Genomic DNA, 23,679 nt, shown 5'->3' on the forward strand with positions numbered 1-23,679 from the left:
TGGTCGCATAGCGGACGTGTGGCTGCGCGGTGGAGGCTGGTGGGCGAGCGTCAGACCCCAAAACGGTTTCATATTGAGTCTGTTCCCCGCCCCGACCCCCTCCCCCACCACACACAGACAAGAAAGTCCCACGTACTGAACATTCCGTCATTGACAGTTAACCTAAAAATCACACAATTTATAAAGGTAGAAAGGCTTCCTATTTTATTTTATTATTTTAATTTGTTTTAATTTTGACACAGAGTTTTGCTCTGTTGCCCAGGCTGGAGTACAATGGCGCGATCTTGGCTCACTGCAACCTCTGCCTCCCAGGTTCAAGTGATTCTCCTGCCTCAGCCTCCCGAGGAGCTGGGACTTACAGGCACGTGCCACCACGCCTGGCTAATTTTGTATTTTTAGTAGAGACTGGGTTTCCCCCATGTGGGCCAGGCTGGTCTCGAACTCCTGACCTCAAGTGATCCTCCCGTCTCGGCCTCCCAAAGTGCTGGGATTACAGACGTGAGTCACTGCGCCTGGTCCGTTTTTTATTTATTTTAAAATTCTTTGGAGACAGGGCCTTGCTCTATCTCCTAGGCTGGAGTGCAGTGGCGCAAACACAGCTGGACTTCCTGCCTCAGCCTCCCCAGTAGCTGGGATTACAGGCGTGCACCATCACGCCAGGCTAATTTTTGTTTATTTATTTATTTATTTATTTATTTTTTGCAGAGACGAGGTCTTGCTATGTTACCTAGAGTGCTCTGGAATTCCTGGGTCCAAGCAATCCTCCCGCTTCCGCCTCCCAAAATCCCACTGTATTTCTTAGAAGAAACGCCATTTATTTCATAGAAGGTGATTATACACTGCAAGTGAGAAGCGCAGCTTCTGGCTAATGTACCTGTAATCTCAGCTACCCGGGAGGCTGAGGCAGGAGAATCACTGGAACCCAGGAGGCAGAGGCTGCTCTCCAGCCTGGGCACCAGAGCAAGACTCCGTCTCAAAAAAGAAAAAGAAAACTAAAAACAAGCACTTGGAGGGAAGAAAAGATGAGACAGGAATTTATGCTGAGTGGGTTGGCCAAGCGTATATATTCAAGAAGTTATAGGAAAAGCTATGGATATTCACCAAGGGTGTCCTGACGCATGGGTATTGAACAAACATGCATGTTACCTACTCCCAAGTTCACCTTGGAGCGGAGACTTAACATGTAAATGCATTATGGTTAGGCCCCCTAGGTCAAAAGGTGAAGCAACTTTGCAGCCTCTGTCAACTGGCCAGAACCAGTCCGTGGTGAGTAGTTATCAGGATAAAGTGATTGCAATCAGTCTTTTTTTTTTTTTTTTTTGAGACATATTCTCACTCTGTCACCCAGGCTGGGATGCAATGGTGCAATCTCAGCTCACTGCAACCTCCGCCTCCCGGGTTCAAGCGATTCTCCTGCCTCAGCCTCCCGAGTAGCTGGGACTACAGGCGCCCGCCACCACGCCCGGCTAATTTTTGTATTTTTAGTAGAGGCAGGCTTTCACCATGTTGGCTAGACTGGTCTCAAACTCCTGACCTCAGGTGATCCACCCGCCTCAGCCTCTCAAAGTGCTGGGATGACAGGCGTGAGCCACCACACCTGGCCTGGAATCAGTCTTTTCCCAGTCAAAGCTGTAGTTACGGCTGGTGGAACAGAGGGGTCTGTTCATCAGGAGCTGACAGGAAGCTGCAGGTGTTTTAATATTGTTTATATTGGTCAGGCATGGTGGCTCACGCCTGTGATTCCAGCATTTGGGAGTTGGAGGCAGGCAGATCACTTGAGTTCAGGAGTTCGAGACCAGCCTGGGCGACATGGCGAAACCCCGTCTCTGCTAAAAATACACAAGTTAGCCAGGCGTGGTGGCGCACCTGCAGTCTCAGCTACTCAGGAGGCTGAAGCAGGAGAAATGCTTGAAGCTGGGAGTCGGAGATTACTGTGAGCTGAGATTGCACCACTGCTCACCAGCCTGAGCAACAGAGGAAGGCCCTGTCTCAAAAAAAAAAAAAAAAAAAAGTATATATATATATATATAGAGAGAGAGAGAGAGAGTGTCTTCTTGTGTGCGCGAGCTTGAGGCCAAGATAAGCAATAGAGAAAAAGAAAAACATCCTTTATTTACTTCTTGAAACTCAAAAACGAGTTTCTGCAGAGGTCTCTAGTGAATAACCTAAAAGGACATTTAGCTGCTGGAGAAAAAGAAATGCTTTGGCAGTTGGAACTGTAGTTTATTCTTTAAGTGTAGGCGGTGTGTGACTTAACCCTCACCTCAGGTGGCCCTTGGTCTTGTTTGCCACAGAGTCTGTTCTGTCAGTCTTACGATGTTGATTTTAACCTTTTTGCTGGTTGGTTGTGTTTAAACTGCCAAAGCAGGAGGGGTATAATGAGGTGTGTCCAAACTCCCATCTAGTCATGGCTGGGAACTTAGTTGTTTTTTTGTTTTGTTTTGTTTTTTGTTTTTTTTGAGACCGACTTTCGCTCTTCTTGCCCAGGCTGGAGTGCAATGGTGCCATCTCAGGTCACTGCAACCTCCACCTCCCAGGTTCGAGTGATTCTCCTGCCTCAGCCTCCTGAGTAGCTGAGATTACAGGCACCCACCACCACGCCTCGGTAATTTTGTATTTTTTAGTAGAGACGGGGTTTCTCCATGTTGCCAGGCTGGTCTCGAACTCCCGACCTCAGGTGATCCGCCTGCCTTGGCCTCCCAAAAAAATAAGATTACAGGTGTGAGCCACCACGCCAGCCTGAACTTAGTTTTTAAGGTTTCTCTTGGGGCCGGGCCCAGTAGCTGACGCCTGTAATCCCAGCACTTTGGGAGGCTGAAGTGGGCGGATCACTTGAGGTTATGAGTTCAAGACCAGCCTGGCCAACATGGTGAAACCCCATTTCTACTAAAAATACAAAAACTAGCCGGGCGTGGTGGCGGGCGCTTGTAAGCCCAGCTACTCGGGAGGCTGAGGCACGAGAACTGCTTGAACCGGGGAGGCAGAGGTTGCAGTGAGCCAAGATCTCGCCACTGCACTCCAGCTGGGGCGATAGAGTGAGACTCTGTCTCAAAAAAAAAAAAAAAAAAGGTTTCTCTGGGCCAAGAATGGGGGGTCTGTTTAGTTGGTTGTGGGCCTTCAGGTTTTACTTTTAATTTACACAGTTATAGTCCCGAGTTGGTCTCACTGTTAAGAGTTTGTTTCGAGTTCTCTAGGTTGGTTTCTGTTACCCACTTCTCGGCAATCTCTTCTGCTCAGTTTAGTTAATGAGCCTAAGGGTTTTATTCTTGCTTTATCTGGTAGTAAATCTCCAGTAATTACAAGTGGACAACAGTGTTTTTTGTCTTTTTTTTTTTTTTTTTTGAGACAGAATCTCGCTCTGTCACCCAGGCTGGAGTGCAGTGGTGCGATCTCGGCTCACTGCAACCTCCACCTCCCGGGTTCACGCCATTCTCCTGCCTCAGCCTCCCGAGTAGCTGGGACTACAGGCGCCCGCCACCGTGCCCGGCTAATTTTTTTGTATTTTTAGTGGAGACAGGGTTTCACCGTGTTAGCCAGGATTGTCTCAATCTCCTGACCTCGTGATCCGCCTGTCTCGGCCTCCCAAAGTTATGGGATTACAGGTGTGAGCCACCGTGCCTGCCGACAGCCGTGTATTTTTAAAAATCCTTTCTGTCGTTTTATACTATGCAGTTTAAAGCGATAAAACATTGCTCCAGATGTTATAGAAACACGTATGGCTCATGCGTCTGGTGTCCCAAGAATACTACGGAAGCCTGAAATATTCAGAATGTTCCGTCGGAACTTGTTTATACCATGTGAAAATTTTCAGCTGAACACTGGCCTTCCATCAGCAGCACTAATAAGCATGTCACAAAGTGATATTTATGTAGCACCACAGTTTTCCAGCCAAAATGGACCAGCCTCTCTACTTGCTGAGTGAGAGGTGGGTGGCAATCTGAGGTGATGTCCGACGTCTTCTGATGGATCTAGAACGTTTTCCAAAAGTACGTGTCGATGAAAATGTGAACTAGAGCTGGAGGCAGCTTGGAGACCGTCTGGCTCAGGCCCTCCAGATCCCGATCCAGGAGGGGACTCAGGGCCCCAGGATGCATCTCTTGAGCTCCGGCCCAGTGCACTTTCCCAGTGAGCTGCAAAACCTGAAGCACCTTAAGAACTCTTGCCCAAATCCCTCATTTACTGAGGAGGTTGTATGTGAGAAGAGGGCCAGGACTCAAGAAGCGTGTGCTAGTAATGATGGTTCCCCTCCATGACTTGCTTTCTCAGTGGGATCGCTAATGAGCTGCCATTTTGTCCTTAAACATGTTGAATGACAGCCAGACGCTAAGGTAAATGCTTGAATTGTGTGACTTTGCAAGAATTCTCCTAGGGCTGGGACTATTGTGACTTTGCATGAGTTCTCCTAGGGCTGGGAGTATTATGACTTTGCATGAATTCTCCTAGGGCTGGGAATATTGACGGAAGGTCAGGTCTGTGCAAACGAGGCCATTTGGGTGCATGTGAGAAGATGATCTGTTCTGTAAATCAGGCAAGAAGCCTCTAACAAGTGGAAATTAAGTTCCAAAGGTGTTCAAAGCAGGGGGACATCATTTCTCTCCTGGAGAAAGTTTTGAGGAGGGAAGTGAGTAGTGGAACTTGAGAAATGCACTGAGTTTATTGGGTATAGGGGGCGGGACCAAGGGAGGCCATTCTGGGAGGGATGACGGGCAGTGTGAAAATGAGACCAGGCTCAGTCACTCACACCTGTAATCCTAGCACTTTGGGAGGCTGAGGTGGACGGATCACCTGAGGTCAGGAGTTTGAGATCAACCTGGCCAACATGGTGAAACCCCGTCTCTACTAAAAATACAAAAATTAGCTGGGTGTGGTGGTGGGCACCTGTAATCCCAGCTACTCTGGAGGCTGAGGCAGGAGAATCACTTGAACCTGGGAGGCAGAGATTGCAGTGAGCTGAAATTGTGCCACTGCACTCCAGCCTGGGTGACAAGAGTGAGACACTCTGTCTCAAAAAAAAAAAAAAAAAAAAAATGTTCAGGTCACGTTGAGGGACTGGAGTGGTCTGACCGGAGAAGCAGAAGGAAGGACGCGTGTGGACCGTGGGCGTGGCGGCCAGGGTGTGCAGGGTGCAGGATTCTGCACTTAGGAGATGGCAAGAATTTTCAAAAAGCAGTGACCTTGTTTGGGACTAAAAGTTTGCCTCAAACATGTCTACGTGTTTGGAACCTATGGCTTACTTCAGCTGAATCTCAAGAAGTGAATAACTTAGAAGGATGTGTCTGTTCATTGGGACAAAAAAGATGAGCTTGGGCTGGGCACGGTGGCTCATGCCTGTGATCCCAGCACTTTGGGAGGCCGAGGCGGGCGGATCACAAGGTCAGGAGATAGAGACCATCTTGGCTAACACAGTGAAACCCTGTCTCTACTAAAGATACAGAAAATTAGCCGGGCGTGGTGGCGCGTGCCTGTAGTCCCAGCTACTCCGGAGGCTGAGGCAGGAGAATGGCATGAACCTGGGTGGCGGAGCTTGCAGTGAGCTGAGATCGCGCCACTGCACTCCAGCCTGGGTGACAGAGCAAGACTCTGTCTCAAAAAAAAAAAAAAAAAAAAAGCTTGTTCCTGTCCATCCCATATACAGAATACGCGAGGCCACGTTAACAGTGAAGGATGCAGTTCCATGCTACAAACTCTGGCTGGGGAGGGGCGATGCTGGGGTCAGAGGAAGAGATTTTCATAAATAAAGCAACTTTTTCTCACCCACACATGTACAGAATGGAGTATGAGCTGTCAGGAGGGTTCACGCTAGGTCCATTGAACTCCCCAGCCAAGGGTGAAAGGAACGGCATGCCCATTGTGAAAACATCACGTGGTGCATCCCAAGCAGACGTAACCAGCGCTGCCGTGGCTGTTTTACGTTACCTACGCCTTCATTGTTACTGAGCAGAGAGATTGCATTCTGTGTTTGAAAGGGGTGCTTGCAGTGGCTCCTTCCCGTCTTTGGGGAAGAGAAACTGGTACAAATTAGAAAATGTGAGCATTGGCCGGGTGCAGTGGCTCAATCCCAGCACTTTGGGAGGCCGAGGAGGGAGGATCCCTTGAGGCCAGGAGTTTGAGCCCAGCCTGGGCAACATAGCGAGACTCCCCCATCTCTGTAAAATAGTAAAATCAGCCAGGCATGATGGTTCATGCCTGAAGTCCCAGCTGCTTGTGAGGCTGAGGCAGGAGGATCCCAGGAGTTCCAGGCTGCAGTGAGCTATGTTTGTGCCAGTGCACTCCCGCCGGGGCAACAAAGTGAGACCCTGTCTCTAAAAAAAAAAAAAAGAAAAACGCCAGTATCAGTGGGCTGATGCTGCAAGCCAGGGTGCTTCTGCTAGGGGGGACCCTAAATGCATCTTTAAAGTAAGTTCTTACAAGGGGAAGTAAGAACCTCATGTGGATGAGCTGCTTTTTTTTTTTTTTTTTTGAGATGGAGTTTCGCTCTTGTGGCCCAGGCTGCAGTGCAATGACGCGATTTCGGCTCACTACAACCTCCACCTCCTGCAGTTCAAGTGAGTCTCCTGCCTCAGCCTCCCGAGTAGCTGGGATTACAGGCACCCGCCACCACGCCCGGCTAATTTTGTATTTTTAGTAGAGATGGGGTTTCACTATGCTGGTCAGGCTGGTCTTGAACTCCTGACCTCAGGTGATCCAGCCCCCTCAGCTTCCCGAGTAGCTGGGATGACAGGCGCCTGCCACCATGCCTAGCTAATTTTGTATTTTTAGTAGAGATGGGGTTTCACTATGTTGGTCAGGCTGGTCTCGAACTCCTGACCTCAGGTGATCCACCCCCCCCCCCAGCTTCCCGAGTAGCTGGGATGACAGGCACCCACCACCACGCCCGGCTAATTTTGTATTTTTAGTAGAGATGGGGTTTCACTATGTTGGTCAGGCTGGTCTCGAACTCCTGACCTCAGGTGATCCACCCCCCCCCCCCCCACCCTCAGCTTCCCGAGTAGCTGGGATGACAGGCACCGACCACCACGCCCGGCTAATTTTGTATTTTTAGTAGAGATGGGGTTTCACTATGCTGGTCAGGCTGGTCTTGAACTCCTGACCTCAGGTGATCCAGCCCCCTCAGCTTCCCGAGTAGCTGGGATGACAGGCGCCTGCCACCATGCCTAGCTAATTTTGTATTTTTAGTAGAGATGGGGTTTCACTATGTTGGACAGGCTGGTCTTGAACTCCTGACCTCAGGTGATCCACCCGCCCCAGCCTCCCAGAGTGCTGGGATGACAGACGAGGGCAACCACACCCGGCCAGTACTGCACGATTTTGATTGCATTTCCCTGCGGCCTGGTGACGCCGAGGAATTTTCAGGTGCTTATTGGCCATTCATGTGGTTCCCACTGTCAAGCGTCTGTTCAGGTTGTGTGTTTGCTTTTTAAATTGGGTTATGTTATCACTGAGTTGCGAGAGCTGTTTCCATACAACTGTTCGCAAGTCCTTGGTAAGACAGTGTGGTGTGTGCATATTTCTCTCGAGTCCGGCTTGCTTTTTGTTTTCTTCAGTGTCTCAAAGTGCAAAAGTGTTTAGTTTTTCAACTTTTTTCTTTTATGACTCTTATTTTTTGTGTCTTATTACAAAATGTTTGCATACCTCAAGGTGTCAAAGATTTTCTCCTATTTATCTTGAGAAAGCAGTGTGGTTTTAGGTTTGCGTTTCGGCCTGTGATCCAGTTCAGGTCAGTTTTTCTGCGTGGTATGAGGTGAGGTATCTGGATGACCCCAGCACCGTATATTGAACAGTCTTTTCTCCCCCCGTGGAATTGTGTTGTTGAAAGTCAGTTGAGTACGTACGTCTGTTTTATTATTATTTCCATCCCATTGCTGTATGTGCATCCCCTCACCTTCATGGCACTTTCCAGATTAGTGTAACTTTCTAGCAAATTTTGAAAGCAGATACTGTGAGTCCAAGCCTGTTCTTTAAAAATTGCTTTCCAGCAAGAAAAGCCTGTTGGAATTTTGATTGGGATTGCTTTGAATCTGTGGATCAATTTAGGATAATTGATTCCTTAACAGTATTTTCCAATCCACAAACAAAGGACTTTCCATTCATTTAGGTTTTGTTCAGCAATGTTGTGTACTTCCCCGGGTACACCTCTTGCACCTCCTTGATTAAGTTTCTATCTGTTTATTTAGTTCTTCTCTAATTTCTGGAAGCTACTCAGTTTTGGTGTCCACCTAACCTGTGATTTTTATCAGACCGGGTGCCAGCATTCTAGAACATTAGAACAGGGTATTTAGAGATAAACACAGGCATGCGTGTGCATCACACACACAGGTGCATACACACAAACACACAGGTGCATACACAGGTGCATATGCACAAACACACAGGTGCATACACACATACATAGGTGCATACACACAGGTGCATACACAGGTACATACACACACATAGGTGCATACACACACATAGGTGCATACATAGGTGCATACACACACAGGTCCATACACACACACAGGTGCATACACACACATACACACATAGGTGCGTACACACACATAGGTACATACACACACCCAGGTCCATACACACACACAGGTGCATACACACACATACACACATAGGTGCATACACACACAGGTCCATACACATACACAGGTGCATACACACACATACACAGGTACATACACACACATACACACATAGGTGCATACACACACAGGTCCATACACATACACAGGTGCACACACACACATACACACATAGGCGCATACACACATACATAGATGCATACACACAGGTGCGTGTACATACAGGTGTGCTTATCTTAACGTTTCATTAGAAGTTCTTAACAAACATGTTGTAAGACAAAAGCACCCAGAACCCGCAGGGCAGGAGCTCAGGGTTTCTGAAGGTTTCGTGCGGGAGCCCTGAGCTTGCCCAGGGACTGTAGCTTTTGCACAGGTGCGTGCCTGTCTGTGTTCAGTTCTCACTGCGTTTGTAACAACGACCTATTCACGTTTTCGTAGTGGGCACCGATGAGAGTCTCGTTGTGAGGAGGAAGGAACGTGTCCAGAACCCTTCTTGGAACCTCCGAGAATCTGCAACCATGGAAACTGTGTAAAGAGCTTCATCCCTCCCTCCCCTTCTGTTGACAGAGAGAACCATGCCGTCTCCTGAGCTGAGGTGGACGGGTTTTGAATCTGCTGGAGCCTGTCCTCTCGGGGCCTTTGAAACAGGGAGGAGGCCGTGCTCTGCAGACGGCGCCTGCAGGGCGAGGACAGGATTCTGGGCCATCTTCCTGTCTCATGGGCTTGCCTGTTACTAGCTATGCTTTTAGCTTTGGATGTTCAGAAAAACATTTTCTCACAAAGGGCAGGTTGCCTTCGTAAGCCTTTCAAATCTAGGATTTCAGAAAAGCCATTATGTTTGCTCATGGAAGACACATTTTTATCCTAAAACAAGCCGTCTGAACAAATGTATGTTTAGTGAGAATGAAAAGTGAAGAGATTTTTATGAAAATTTGCATAAAGGTCTTCTGGGCATTTTAGGAACCTTTAGAGATTGATGGTACGATTGTGTCCCGACGGGAGAAGGACGGTGGAGATTTAGGTGCCGTGAGGGGCTTCATCGGCCCAGATGGCAATGTTGTCTCTTCAGAGTAGGAATTTGGGGGGAACAGGCTGAAAACAGGCCTCGCAGATTCCGTGCTGGCCTGTGGTGCAAAAACAGTGCTGTGATGGCCCCGTCCCTGTACACAGTAGAGTATAGACAGCCCCATGGCGGCCCCACTGGGTGTGGACGGCCCATCCCTGTACACAGTAGTGTATAGACAGCCCCATGGTGGCCCCACTGTGGACGGCCCGTCCCTGTACACAGTAGAGTATAGACAGCCCCATGGCGGCCCCACTGGGTGTGGACGGCCCGTCCCTGTACACAGTAGTGTATAGACAGCCCCATGGCGGCCCCACTGTGGATGGCCCGTCCCTGTACACAGCAGAGTATAGACAGCCCCATGGTGGCCCCACTGTGGACGGCCCGTCCCTGTACACAGTAGTGTATAAACAGCCCCGTGGTGGTCCTGTCAAGTGTGGACGGCCCCGTCCCTGTACACGGTAGTGGATAGCCCCGTGGGGGCTCCGTCGAGTGTGGACAGCCCTGTCCCTCCCCCATGCGGTGTAGACAGCCCTGTGGCTGCACTGGGGGCAGGTGGTGCGGGTTCTGCATCGGGACAGGATGTAGGGGCTCCAGGGAGGCAGTGGGGCTGCATCCAGAGGTGGTTTGAGGGCTGCAGGTCAGAGTCTTTAAATCTCTGTGTGTGTGTGTGCACGTCAGGATTTTGAGGCTGTTTTCCAAAAGTCTTTTTTTTTTTTTTTTTTCCTTTTTGAGACGAAGTCTCGCTCTTGTCCCCCAGGCTGCAGTGCAGTGGCGCGATCTCGGCTCACTGCAACCTCTGCCTTCCGAGTTCAAGCGATTCTTCTCCCTCAGCCTCCCAAGTAGCTGGGATGACAGGCACCCGCCACCATGCCCAGCTAATTTTGTATTTTTAATAGAGACAGGGTTTCACCATGTTGGCCTGGCTGGTCTCAAACTCCTGACCTCATGATCTGCCTGCCTTGACCTCCCAAAGTGCTGGGATTACAGGCATGAGCCACTGTGCCTGGCTGTGTTCCAAAAGTCTTGTACGGAAAGAGGAAATCTGGCAGTAAAGTCCGCAGGGGTGTGTGTCACCCGCCGTGGCAGGACAGGGTGTGTGTCACCCGGCGTGGCAGGACAGGGCGTGTGTCACCCGGCGTGGCAGGACAGAGCGTGTTGCCTGAGTGTGAGGATCGTGCCTCCGTTGGCTCGCTTCCCCCGCATTTTGGGTTTGATATTTGACTTTCGGAGGGAGATCACAGGAGGTTGGCTCCCAATCTGGTTCCCCTAGCTGCGTTTGGGAGGCCGACCGTGTGTAGTGCTGATCTGAACTGAAGGGGCGGCACCTCTGCCCTGTGAGTTTGCGCCCCGCATCGTGGGTGACTGGGCGGCACCTCTGTCTTGTGAGTTTGCGCCCCGCATCGTGGGTGACGGGGCGGCACCTCTGCCCTGTGAGTTTGCGCCCCGCATGTGGGTCACTGGGCGGCACCTCTGCCCTGTGAGTTTGCGCCCCGCATGTGGGTGACTGGATGACACCTCTGCCGTGTGAGTTTGCGCCCCGCATCGTGGGTTATTGGGTGCACTTGTTTAAATCGTCTCCTGGTGGTTTGAGCACATTCCCTCTGGTGCTGTCTTAAAGCTTCCGTTTGGAGACTTACAGGGGGTCAGAGGCCGACTTCTGAATCCTCAAGGACAGTAAGGAAGTGAGAAGGATGGAGGGATCCGGGGATGGCTGGAGAAGGGAAGGAGGTGGAAGAGAAGGAAGTGTAGAGGGGCGTACCCCTAAGAAGAGTTGGAAGGGGCCTTGCGGGTGGGGGGCCGTGGTGGGCGTCAGAGGTGGTGTGGAAGGTTGCAGGAGAAGAAAGGGCCAGGCTGAGATGGCTGCAGACTGCTGGCTCCAAGTCTAGGACACTCGGAAAAAGGAAAACGATGGAGACAGGAAACAGATCGGGGCTTGCGGGGGTTGGGTGCGTTAGTGCCACACAGACGTTTTTCAGGGCAGGGAAACTCCTCTGCGTGACCCCACAGTGGTAGATCCGTGTCATCCTGCGTTTTTCCAGACTCAACAGAGCGTGCGGCAGCGGGAGAGCCCAGTGCACGCTGTTGACTCGGGGTGATAGTGACCCGTCCAAGGAGGTTCATTGACTGTAACAGATGCAGGCGGTCACGCAGGACCTTCCTGATCGGGGACCCGGGAGGCTTTCTGCTGACAGCGTTCAGCCTGGCAGGGATGTGGCCAGTTTCTGACCCTCAGCCCGAAGGTATCCTGTCTCCTTCCCGGTGAGATCAAGGTGCAGGCCCCCGGAATGTCAGCTCACCCTCATTTAAAGTTGCCCGTCCCCCTTTTCCACCGCCCCTCTTTTCTTGTTCTAAATACGATTGCAAACAAGCGCAGTTATCACAGTGAGCAGTGGCAGAGAAGACGAGATCCTGGATGCCCACTGCAGCTTAGCTGTATTCTAGAAACTCCTGAAGTCTGGGGAGGGGCGGAGATGCCGGCGCGCTTTGATGCCGGGCTGCCGGGATGGCTGGGCTGCCGTGCGTGTTTGTGGAGGCGCAGCTGCACCTGGCGTGCCCTGTGCTCTGGAGGGGCGAGCCGGAGCCGGCACCGAGCCTGCAGCCAGCTCTGGTGTTGTCGTGGGGGGGGGGGGGACCTCACTTCTCGCGGGGAGCGCCTTCGCCTGGGTCCCCGAGGCCGTCCCCAGGCTCTCCTCTCGGGGACCTGTTGATGCGCGCTCCGCCCAGGCTCTCCTCTCGGGGACCTGTTGATGCGCGCTCCAGGGCGAGCCACGTGACGGCTGCCGCGGTGCAGAAAGCGCCCCCTTGCCCGGCCGGACGGCCCAGCCGAACGGGGAGAGGAGAGAAGAGGACCGGAGGGAGCGGAGGGCAGTGCGGGGAGCGGAGAAGGAGGAGAGGAGAGCAGCGCCGGGAGCAGCCGGGTCTGCACAGTCGCCGGTCGGGAGAGGCGGCCGCCCCCACCCCCGGCGCCATGCGCCCTCCTCAGCCTGAGGAATGCGCGCGGCGCGGGCCCCGGCCCCAGAGCGCCTGGCGGACGACGCATGGAGCGCGCTGAGCCCGGGCCACGCCTGCAGCGCCCCGCCAGACCCGGCCCGGCCCTGCCCCGAGAGCGCGGCGCCCGGCCCGGCCCGCGGAGAGCCCTGCGCGCCGACGGCATGCGACTCCGCGAGCGCTCGCTGCGCCAGGACCCCGACTTGCGCCAGGAGCTGGCCTCGCTGGCCCGCGGCTGCGACTTCGTGCTGCCCTCTCGGTTCAAGAAGCGGCTGAAGGCCTTCCAGCAGGTCAGCCCCGCGCGCCCCGCGGCTGCCCGACACCGGGCGAGGCCTCCCGGCCCGGCGAGCCCTGCCCTCCCGGCCCCGCGAGCCCTGCCCTCCCGGCCCCGCGTAGGCCCCCGCTCGCCGCTGCTGGCCGTGCACCCGTTGTTGCGTGGCGGGGCCCAAACGCCAGATTTTCAGGGCCAGTTGTGGGCGCAGGGGACCCGCTCGGGCCGCACGCCGCCGAAAACCGGGTGCTGCTCTGTGGGAAGCGGTGCCAAGCTTGTTAGGAAAACCGGGCTTTGAAAAGAGCACTCGCTCCTTTCCCGGGAGTTTTGGCTGTGAGTGCGCGCCTTGCTGTGATCAACCAAGGGGGCTGAGAGCCGTCAGCGCCTGGGAGTGTTCGCTGCAGACAGATTTTTAATTTAAATATACCTTGCATTGCTGGTAATAAACATCGGGAAACTCCTTCACCCTTCGTAAAGGCGTCGGGTGGGTGAAACTTTCCCGGCGTTATTGCAATACCCAGCATTCCTTCCCACTGGCTAACTTAAGAGTCGGTTGAGATATCACTCACATACCGGACTATTTATGCAGCGTGGTTTTATTCAGTAACTCAGTGGCTTTGAAATTTATTTATTTATATTTATATTTATATTTATTTGAGACGAAGCCTCTCTGTTGCCCAGGCTGGAGTGCAGCGGCGCTATCTCGGCTCACTGCAACGTCCACCTCCTGGGTTCAAGTGATTTTCCTGCCTCAGCCTCCCGAGTAGCTGGGATTACAGGCGTGCACCACGACGCCCGGCTAATTTTTGCATTTTTAGTAGGGACGGGGTTTCACCATGTTGGCCAGGCTGGTCTTGAACTCCTGACCTCAGGTGATCGCCCACCTGGGCCTTCCAAAGTGCTGGGAATAGGGGCATGAGCCTCCGCCCCAGCTGGCTTTGAAATTTAATCTCAGTTCTCAAAAGTGCTCAGGGAAGTAAAATTTGTGTCTGTACCCCGTGTATATTGTATGAGTTAGTTTTACGAGTACCATGTGATTTAAACGTGTAAGAGTCTTCCGGTGACAATCCCGGTATAATTTGAGAATTTAGGGTTTGGCTGCGGCCGAATCTGATCCGAATCTCATCCAGACAGGGTGTGCGTGGCGGGCGCCTCACACCCACGTGGTACATCAGACGCGCTTTTCAAACTCAGTTCCAGGAGTCTGGAAAGAGTGGCCTAACATCAAGCTGAACCAAGGCATCCTGCTTGAAGGGGGAGGAAGACCCACTTCTTTCTGTTGATATTTTAATTGAAATTTTTTCCGTAAGATCTCACATCAAGTTTTGCACTCCTTCGGAGTTTTTGACCTCTGTCTTCCAGGTTTTGACATTTTGCCTGTAAGTGGGTGAGGGCGAGGCTGGTTTCTTTAAAATCCTCTTAACCTGCGAAGAGTGAGATCAGCCTCGTGCGGGATTTGCTCTAGATGGTGGGAGGTGCTGGGAGGTGCTGGGCGGTGCCAGCTCGCTGGTCGCAGAGTCAATGAGGTGATTAGCTCGCACGTGGCTGGATGAGGAAGCCCTTCAGCCCTGCAGTGGGGCCCTGGCTCTTCTGTGGGGGGCTGTGGTGATGATGCACCTGTGAGGACTGTTTATTTTTAAAAAGTCAGTTTCTGGGAAATCATGAATTCCGTTTACAGAAGTTTGCTTCATTTTACAGAAAATAGGTTTCCACGTTTTTAGGGAGTTAGGACAGACGTGTGAAATGCGTGTTGTCTGAGGGGTGGTGGAGGAATTACAGGCGTATTTTGGGGTATTTGTGGGGGTGGTGCTGGGGGAGAAGGGGACGTTTCCTGGCTGCTTTCACTCCGCGCGTGAGTGTGGGCTCTGTCTGTTGGGTCCACCCCACTTGGACACACCCTCAGGGTTGTCAGGGAGCACCCGTGTTGGAACCACTGGACGTGTTGGGGTGCTGCACCTCCGCCTTCGGAGGCTCCCGGCCGGGCAGCACGGTACTGTTTTCAGGGGTCCTCTGACGGGCACGGCCTTCCACGGCCAACGTTGGCCGCACCCATGAGCCCCTGGCGGGTGCTCCTGAGCTTGATCTTCTGACTGTGCGACGTCCCGCCTGGGCTTCTGTTCCCACTAACCCCCTGGTGGGTGCTGCCTGCCCAGGTGGTGAACCCAAGCTCCTCCTCCTCCCTGCCACTGCCCACTTCCCTGTCACCGGCATCCCTGACAAACCAAACTCGGGGGGTGGGGGGGTTCAGCGACCGCCGGCCTTGGGAACGGAACAGCATGCGTTCACGCCGTGGGTCCGGGGAGGCTCCCGTGTGACGATAGCGTGTTACACGTACTCTCGCCGTGGGTCCGGGGAGGCTCCCGTGTGACGATAGCGTGTTACACGTACTCACGCCGTGGGTCCGGGGAGGCTCCCGTGTGACGATAGCGTGTTACACGTACTCTCGCCGTGGGTCCGGGGAGGCTCCCGTGTGACGATAGCGTGTTACACGTACTCACGCCGTGGGTCCGGGGAGGCTCCCGTGTGACGATAGCGTGTTACACGTACTCACGCCGTGGGTCCGGGTAGGCTCCCGTGTGACGATGGCGTGTTACACGTACTCTCGCCGTGGGTCCGGGGAGGCTCCCGTGTGACGATAGCGTGTTACACGTACTCTCGCCGTGGGTCCGGGTAGGCTCCCGTGTGACGATGGCGTGTTACACGTACTCTCGCCGTGGGTCCGGGGAGGCTCCCGTGTGATGATGGCGTGTTACACGGCTCATGCTCTCACTGTAGGACCCAGCATATACCTGGAGTGGGGCCGTGCAGCTGCTTGGCTGAGCTCTTCTTGCTGGAGCCACTGCCTGCGCCTCCTGCCCAGGGATTCTCGGCAACAGCAGGACAGCTCAGACCTTGTTCCCAGCCCAGGACAGCTGTGCTGCCTAGCCTGGCCCTCCCCGCCTGGGGAGTGACCCTCCCGCTCCCCACACACTGACTCAGCACACAGACGCCCCTCTTCACCTGTCCTGGTCACACAGACACTGTCCAGCGTCCCCACGGGGTCCTTCGGGTGGACGCACAGACCCTGCACAGCACCACGCACGGCTGAAAGTGCCGTCCCCTACGCGTCAGCCCCACTGTACTTGGAACTGACTTCAGTGTGGTGACAGCCTGGGCTCTGGGCGTCCCTGACGCACCTCCTGCTCTCACCGCCAGGGCATGTGCCGTTCCCCTCCCACGGCCAGTGCTCACCAAAACCCTTGCAGCCTTTGGTTTGGCCAGGACGCTGCCCAGGATGCCACTCCCTGGGCAGTGGCAGGGAGAAGGCAGGGCTTGGGTTCCCCACCTGGCAGGGAGCTGCAGCAAGGGGGGTTAAGGGGAAACAGAAGCCCGGGTGGGAACGTCCACACAGAAGACCAAGCTCAGGAGCATCCGCAAGGGGCTTGTGGACGCAGGGAGGGTGCCAGATCCTCCCCTCGCTGTGTTGCGCGGCATCCACCGTCACCCGTTGGCTGGTGGACAGAATGATCCCCACGTTCCCCAGCCCAGCCTTCTGAGCTCTGTGGAGACTCACGCCTCGCTGCAGCCGTGGGTGCAGGCCCAGCCGACGTCTGTCAGCATCCGTTGAGGCCGGGTTGCTCGGCTGCAGTCGTGTCTGAGTGAATGTTAGCCCACGTGAGCTCTGGCCAACTCAGACACCTGGACCTGCTGCGTTTCTGTGTCGACCCCTCCACACCAGTTCTCCCTCTTTGCTAGAGAGGGGATTTTTAAACCCACACGCGGGGCCTCTCATCTCCGTGTTCGGCTCCTCTGTGTAAACACCGACCTTTTTGACTCCTGTGTTTAGCCGTCCAGCGTGTGGTTTGCAGGTGTAGCTGGCAGCCCTCTACCAGCCCTCTCAGAGGGTCCCTGGGAGTCGAGTGCTGGGCCGACAAGAAAGCTCAGAGCTTGCAGCAGGCCCTGCCTTCCAGGGGGTGGCCATCATCTGGGTGGGCGAGGGGCTCAGCTGGAATCCATGAGTGTGGGTCCCAGCCAAACCCCCCGTCCCTGATTCCATACCACAGCCTCCCGTGCTTCCGCCTCCCGCTGCAGAGTGGGGGCCGCTGCAGAGCGGGGGCTCCTGGGGGCATGGCTGTGCGTTGCAGCCTGTACTGAGCGTGCCTTCCGCCGGCCCCCTGCTGCTCCGGCACCTCCTCTGTGGCTTTGATCGTGGTGTCCGGTCCTGCTGCCGTTGGGGCGAGGGTCATTTCTGCTGGTCACCGCGCCCTGCCTGCTGTGCGCAGCCTCTGCACACGCGGGGGTCTGCCCGAGGCCGGTGTCGCGAGAGGATGTGTCACGGTGCACGTGGCCCGTGTTCTCAGGGTACACTCACCTGCACCCATCAAGCGCATGCACTTCTACGCAAAAACAGGCAGCCTCAGTGTCAGGCTCAGCCTTTGTTTTTGGTCGTATATGGACGTGTTTTGCAAAACTGTGGGTGTACTCTGGAAGGGCGACACATGTATCTGTGACTTCTGGAATTGTGATGAGTCAGGGAGCTGCCTTCTCGGTGCCCTCAACAGAAATAGCTTGTTGGGAGGCAGGGTGTCGCCTTTATCAGTGTGCTTTGGGTGACGGGCGCTTTTTTAAAGTACACGTACCGAGGAGGATTTAAAGTGGATGGCCTGGCCCCCACAGGCCCCTCTGGTTTGTCTGAACTTTTTAATGAACAGGCGGCTGGCTTTAGAATTCTTCCACACACACACAGCTGTTTTTGCTCCTTCCGTGTTTACCGTAGATGCCTGGCCTCACCGGCTATGTTCGGGGCAGGGCAGCAGTCCCTGTGATTCCTTGAGAACCCCCTGAGACCTGCTGCTCGGCCCGAGAGGTGGCCAGTTCCCAAGTGAGCTGTGTGTGTTGAAAAGAATGTGTGCTCTGCAGCTGTGCTGGGGCCGAGTCTATTTCTGTCCATGAGATTAAACTTGTAAATCTCCCGTGCCCGCATGGGGTGGTTGTGTTGTTTGTTCCGTCTCTCGTCTATTAGTGCCCGGGGTGGGTGGGCCCAGCTTCCCCCCGTCGGTGCCCATGGTGGGTGGTCCCGGCCTTCCCCCCGTCGGTGCCCAAGGTGGGTGGTCCCGGCCGTCCCCGTGTCAGTGCCCAGGGTGGGTGGTCCCGGCCTTCCCCGTGTCAGTGCCCAGGGTGGGTGGTCCCGGCCTTCCCCGTGTCAGTGCCCAGGTTGGGTGGTCCCGGCCTTCCCCGTGTCAGTGCCCAGGGTAGGTGGTCCCGGCCTTCCCCGTGTCAGTGCCCAGGTTGGGTGGTCCCGGCCTTCCCCGTGTCAGTGCCCAGTGTGGGTGGTCCCGGCCTTCCCCGTGTCAGTGCCCAGGTTGGGTGGTCCCGGCCTTCCCCGTGTCAGTGCCCGGGGTGGGTGGTCCCGGCCTTCCCCGTGTCAGTGCCCGGGGTGGGTGGTCCCGGCCTTCCCCGTGTGAGTGCCCGGGGTGGGTGGTCCCGGCCTTCCCCGTGTCAGTGCCCGGGGTGGGTGGTCCCGGCCTTCCCCGTGTGAGTGCCCGGGGTGGGTGGTCCCGGCCTTCTCCGTGTCTGTGCCCGGGGTGGGTGGTCCCGGCCTTCCCCGTGTCGGTGCCCGGGGTGGGTGGTCCCGGCCTTCCCCGTGTCGGTGCCCAGGGTGGGTGGTCCCGGCCTTCCCCGTGTGAGTGCCCGGGGTGGGTGGTCCCGGCCTTCTCCGTGTCTGTGCCCGGGATGGGTGGTCCCGGCCTTCCCCGTGTCGGTGCCCGGGGTGGGTGGTCCCGGCCTTCCCCGTGTCGGTGCCCGGGGTGGGTGGTCCCGGCCTTCCCCGTGTCTGTGCCCTGGTTGGGTGGTCCCGGCCTTCCCCGTGTCTGTGCCCTGGTTGGGTGGTCCCGGCCTTCTCCGTGTCTGTGCCCGGGGTATTGTGGTCCCGGCCTTCCCCATGTCAGTGCCCTGGGTGGGTGGTCCCAGCCTTCTCCGTGTCGGTGCCCAGGTTGGGTGGTCCCGGCCTTCCCCGTGTCGGTGCCCAGGTTGGGTGGTCCCGGCCTTCCCCATGTCAGTGCCCTGGGTGGGTGGTCCCAGCCTTCTCCGTGTCGGTGCCCGGGGTGGGTGGTCCCGGCCTTCCCCGTGTCGGTGCCCGGGGTGGGGGGTCCCGGCCTTCCCCGTGTCAGTGCCCTGGGTGGGTGGTCCCAGCCTTCTCCGTGTCGGTGCCCAGGTTGGGTGGTCCCGGCCTTCCCCGTGTCAGTGCCCAGGTTGGGTGGTCCCGGCCTTCCCCGTGTCAGTGCCCTGGGTGGGTGGTCCCGGCCTTCTCCGCGTCGGTGCCCGGGGTGGGTGTTCCCGGCCTTCCCCGCGTCGGTGCCCGGGGTGGGTGGTCCCGGCCTTCCCCGCGTCGGTGCCCGGGGTGGGTGGTCCCGGCCTTCCCCGCGTCGGTGCCCGGGGTGGGTGGTCCCGGCCTTCCCCGTGTCTGTGCCCGGGGTGGGTGGTCCCGGCCTTCTCCGTGTCTGTGCCCAGGGTGGGTGGGCTCCACCTTTCCTGGCGGGCTGAGTTTGTGTCCAGTCGTGTTTACTTGATCAGTGCTGAGGCTGCGTTGTCAGGCATGGATAAAGTTAGCGTCATCCTGTCTTCCCCTGACTGACATCTTCAGCGTTCCTTGGTGGCCTGTTTGTCTCCAGGTCTGTCCATCACCTTGTGTCACTTCATGGATGTTAATACAGCGACACCAGCTTTCTCTACTGTCTGCCTGCTCTTTTTCCATCTCAAAAAAAAATGTGTAGCCTCTGGGTCCTTAAGTCACATATATCTCCTGTGTCTTTCTGTCCTCTGTGTCTCCCGTATACGTGAATGCTGTTTTCTTTCTGCAGTCAGACCTTGGTCTTGGAACTAGAGCAATCGGTGCATTGAGGTCGATGTTGCCTGCTCATCCGTGTGATGGACCGTGACCCTCTCATCCTGCACCTCTGTCTCCTGCTCTTTTTCAGCTCAGTCGCCTTTTCTCTCGTTTGGAGTACACGCTTTCTACTAGCTCACTATTTATCCTACAGATGTCAACGGCTGGCCGGGCACGGGGCCTCACACCTCTGATCCCAGCACCTTGGGAGGCTGAGGCAGGAGAATCGCTGGAGGCCAGGAGTTCAAGACCAGCCGGGGCAACATAGCGAGACCCCCTCTCGTTAAAGAAAAAAAAAAAAGCAACGTCGACTAAATTTTTCAAAGCCCAATATTAATCGGTATCTTTTCCTCCAACTCACAAACCGTCTCACACTCATCCAGTCACCATGTCACTGACAGGCTGTTGTATTGACTTTTTTTTTTAATTGAGCATACGTTGTTTTCACTGATTTATGTTTTTTAAATTGAACATACATTGTTATCACTGATTTATGTGGTCAGCTGCCGAGGTTTTCCCACTCATTACCGCTGACCTGCCCTTCATCCCTTCTTTCAATTCCAACCTTACCTTTGTGAGCTCTTGGCTTCTCCCTGCTGCGTTTCCTCAGCTTTTGCCCCATAGAATGTCTGTTAATGGGGTGCACACTCTCTGTAAATTTGGGGCTAAAAATGTCCAAGTATTCATCTCACTTTTTTTTTTTTTTGAGACAGAGTCTCACTCTGTCACCCAGGCTGGAGGACAGTGGTGCGACCTCAGCTCACCGCACCCTCCGCCTCCCGGGTTTAAGCGATTCTCCTGCCTCAGCCTCTCAAGTAGCAGGGATTACAGGCATGCGCCACCACACCTGGTTAATTGTTTGTTTTGCTTTGAGACAGAGTCTCACTCTGTCGCCCAGGCTGGAGTGCAGTAGTGCGATCTCAGCTCACTGTAACCTCTGCCTCCCGGGTTTAAGCGATTCTCCTGCCTCAGCCTCTCAAGTAGCAGGGATTACAGGCATGTGCCACCACACCCGGCTAATTTTTTTGATACTCTTTTTGTTTTTTGTTTTCTGTTTTTTTGTTTGTTTTTTAGTAGAGATGAAGTTTTGCCATGTTGCCCAGGCTGGTCTTGAACTCCTCAGCTCAGACAGTCTGTCCCCCTCAGCCTCCTTTCAAAGCGCCAGGATTGCAGGCATGAGCCACTGCGCCCGGCCGGTTCGAGGGTTTTCGCATCATCCTGGTGATGTGAGTTTGGTTTGCAAACCTGCAGGAGAGTCGGCTGTAGCCGTCAGTTCTCGAGGGAGAACTCCCCCCTGCCCAGCTCGTACCAGCAGCTCCAGGTGAAGGCTGCAACTTTCCTTTCATTCCTGGGGCCGGAGGCACGCTGGGGATTTACTTGGAGCTCATTCTTCCCACTGAAGGTGACGCGTTCTGGGAGCTTCCCCGGAGGACCCTGCGTTTTGCCTCCTCTTCCTCAGAGTTCTGCGAGGCTGTGAGAGATTTCGGGTGAGCCCGCTCGGCCCACGCTTCTGAAGGCAGAGCCTGTTCAGGCTCCACGGGCTTTCCCGGGTTCTTCCTTCCAGGCAGCTGTGGCCTGAGGTGTCCTCCTTTCCTGCCAGCCTGTGGGCGCCGTCTAGAAGACGTTTGTCAACTATTCTGTCCAGGGTTCTTGGCAGTTTTCAGCAGGAAGGTTGGTTTGTGTACCCAGGTCATTGCTATATTGCCAAACACAGGAACCCGAGAGCTCACTGCAGAATATTCGCGGGGTCAGTTCCGTACCCCAAATAGCAGAGCTGTGTGAACCCAGCGTGATGAAGGGGGAAGAGCCGCAGGCTCCGCAGTGGGACCCCCGCAGCGAGAGATGGGAAGGCGCCGCTGTGGGAATGTGTTGTGGGCTCAGGGAGATGCACTGTGGGATGGGGGGCTCGGGGAGATGCACTGTGGGATGGCGGGCAGGGGGAGATGCACTGCGGGATAGTGGGCTCGGGGAGATGCACTGCGGGATCGCGGGCTCGGGGAGATGCACTGCGGGATGGGGGGCTCGGGGAGATGCACTGCGGGATGGGGGGCTCGGGGAGATGCACTGCGGGATGGGGGGCTCGGGGAGATGCACTGCGGGATCGCGGGCTCGGGGAGATGCACTGCGGGATGGCGGGCTCGGGGAGATGCACTGCGGGATGGCGGGCTCGGGGAGATGCACTGCGGGATCGCGGGCTCGGGGAGATGCACTGCGGGATCGCGGGCTCGGGGAGATGCACTGCGGGATGGCGGGCTCGGGGAGATGCACTGCGGGATGGCGGGCTCGGGGAGATGCACTGCGGGATCGTGGGCTCGGGGAGATGCACTGTGGGATGGCGGGCTCGGGGAGATGCACTGCGGGATGGGGGGCTCGGGGAGATGCACTGCGGGATGGGGGGCTCGGGGAGATGCACTGTGGGATGGGGGGCTCGGGGAGATGCACTGTGGGATGGGGGGCTCGGGGAGATGCACTGTGGGATCGCGGGCTCGGGGAGATGCACTGCGGGATGGGGGGCTCGGGGAGATGCACTGTGGGATGGGGGGCTCGGGGAGATGCACTGCGGGATGGCGGGCTCGGGGAGATGCACTGCGGGATGGCGGGCTCGGGGAGATGCACTGCGGGATGGGGGGCTCGGGGAGATGCACTGCGGGATGGGGGGCTCGGGGAGATGCACTGCGGGATGGGGGGCTCGGGGAGATGCACTGCGGGATGGGGGGCTCGGGGAGATGCACTGCGGGATGGGGGGCTCGGGGAGATGCACTGCGGGATCGCGGGCTCGGGGAGATGCACTGCGGGATCGCGGGCTCGGGGAGATGCACTGCGGGATCGCGGGCTCGGGGAGATGCACTGCGGGATGGGGGGCTCGGGGAGATGCACTGCGGGATGGGGGGCTCGGGGAGATGCACTGCGGGATGGGGGGCTCGGGGAGATGCACTGCGGGATGGGGGGCTCGGGGAGATGCACTACGGGATGGGGGGCTCGGGGAGATGCACTGTGGGATGGGGGGCTCGGGGAGATGCACTGTGGGATCGCGGGCTCGGGGAGATGCACTGCGGGATGGGGGGCTCGGGGAGATGCACTGCGGGATCGCGGGCTCGGGGAGATGCACTGCGGGATGGGGGGCTCGGGGAGATGCACTGCGGGATCGCGGGCTCGGGGAGATGCACTGCGGGATGGCGGGCTCGGGGAGATGCACTGCGGGATCGCGGGCTCGGGGAGATGCACTGTGGGATAGTGGGCTCGGGGAGATGCAGGGACCTCCTGCCCCAGGACACAGAGGTCACGTCCTGAATCACAGGGAAGGGGTGTGCCCTTCAGGTAAAGCTGTGCTGAAGGAGCACTCAGTCGGCAGCTACTGTGGGAAGCCTGCTCTGCCCCAGGTTATGGAGGCAGCCTCTGTTCCTCCTAGATGGGGATCAGAGAAAAACAACTGAGTCTCACCGTGGGTGAGGGTCCTGTAGGGACAGCAGGGTGGGGACAGTTGGGGCGCTGACTGTGGGACCCCTGTGACCTGCGGTGAGGGTCCTGTGGGAGTGGCAGGGTGGGGACAGTTGGGGCGCTGTCGGTGGGACCCTTGTGACCTGGGGTGAGGATCCTGTGGGAGTGGCTGGGTGGGCTGTTTTCTCTGTGAGGACACTGGAGCTTGGACCCAGTCCTGGATTGATCCAGGCAGTCAGGATTGTGGGTGCAAAGGCCCTGAGCTGTGGTCCATTGGTATGGGGACTTCGTCTTTGGACCCCTCCTCCATGGCAGTTGGTTGAGGAGGACACAGTCCCGTCCTCTGAGTAGTTGATGGAGGAGGAGGACGCAGCCCCATTCCCTAGGTAGTTGGTCAAGGAGGACACAGCCCGTCCCCTGGGTAGTTGATGGAGGAGGACGCAGCCCGTCCCCTGGGTAGTTGATGGAGGAGGACGCA

General features: G+C 56.1%; 1 protein-coding gene across 3 annotated transcripts in view; it reads left to right on the plus strand.

Annotated features, from left to right (window-relative positions):
* Window positions 1–23,679, plus strand: part of LOC112207609 (serine/threonine-protein phosphatase 2A regulatory subunit B'' subunit beta) — an 80,800-nt gene that overhangs the window by 726 nt on the left and 56,395 nt on the right. Inside the window, exon 1 of one of the 3 annotated variants that reach the window (XM_063805036.1) lies at window positions 12,580–12,917. The exons of the other annotated variants lie outside the window; for them this stretch is intronic. Coding sequence (XP_063661106.1) covers window positions 12,678–12,917 — 240 coding nt within the window. The 5' untranslated portion in view covers window positions 12,580–12,677. Of the gene's footprint in view, window positions 1–12,579; window positions 12,918–23,679 lie in introns of those variants that run through there. 3 annotated transcript variants of the gene reach the window in all.

Source organism: Pan troglodytes, chromosome Y (genome assembly GCF_028858775.2).
Source record: "Pan troglodytes isolate AG18354 chromosome Y, NHGRI_mPanTro3-v2.0_pri, whole genome shotgun sequence".
In the NCBI taxonomy this organism is placed as follows: domain Eukaryota; kingdom Metazoa; phylum Chordata; class Mammalia; order Primates; family Hominidae; genus Pan; species Pan troglodytes.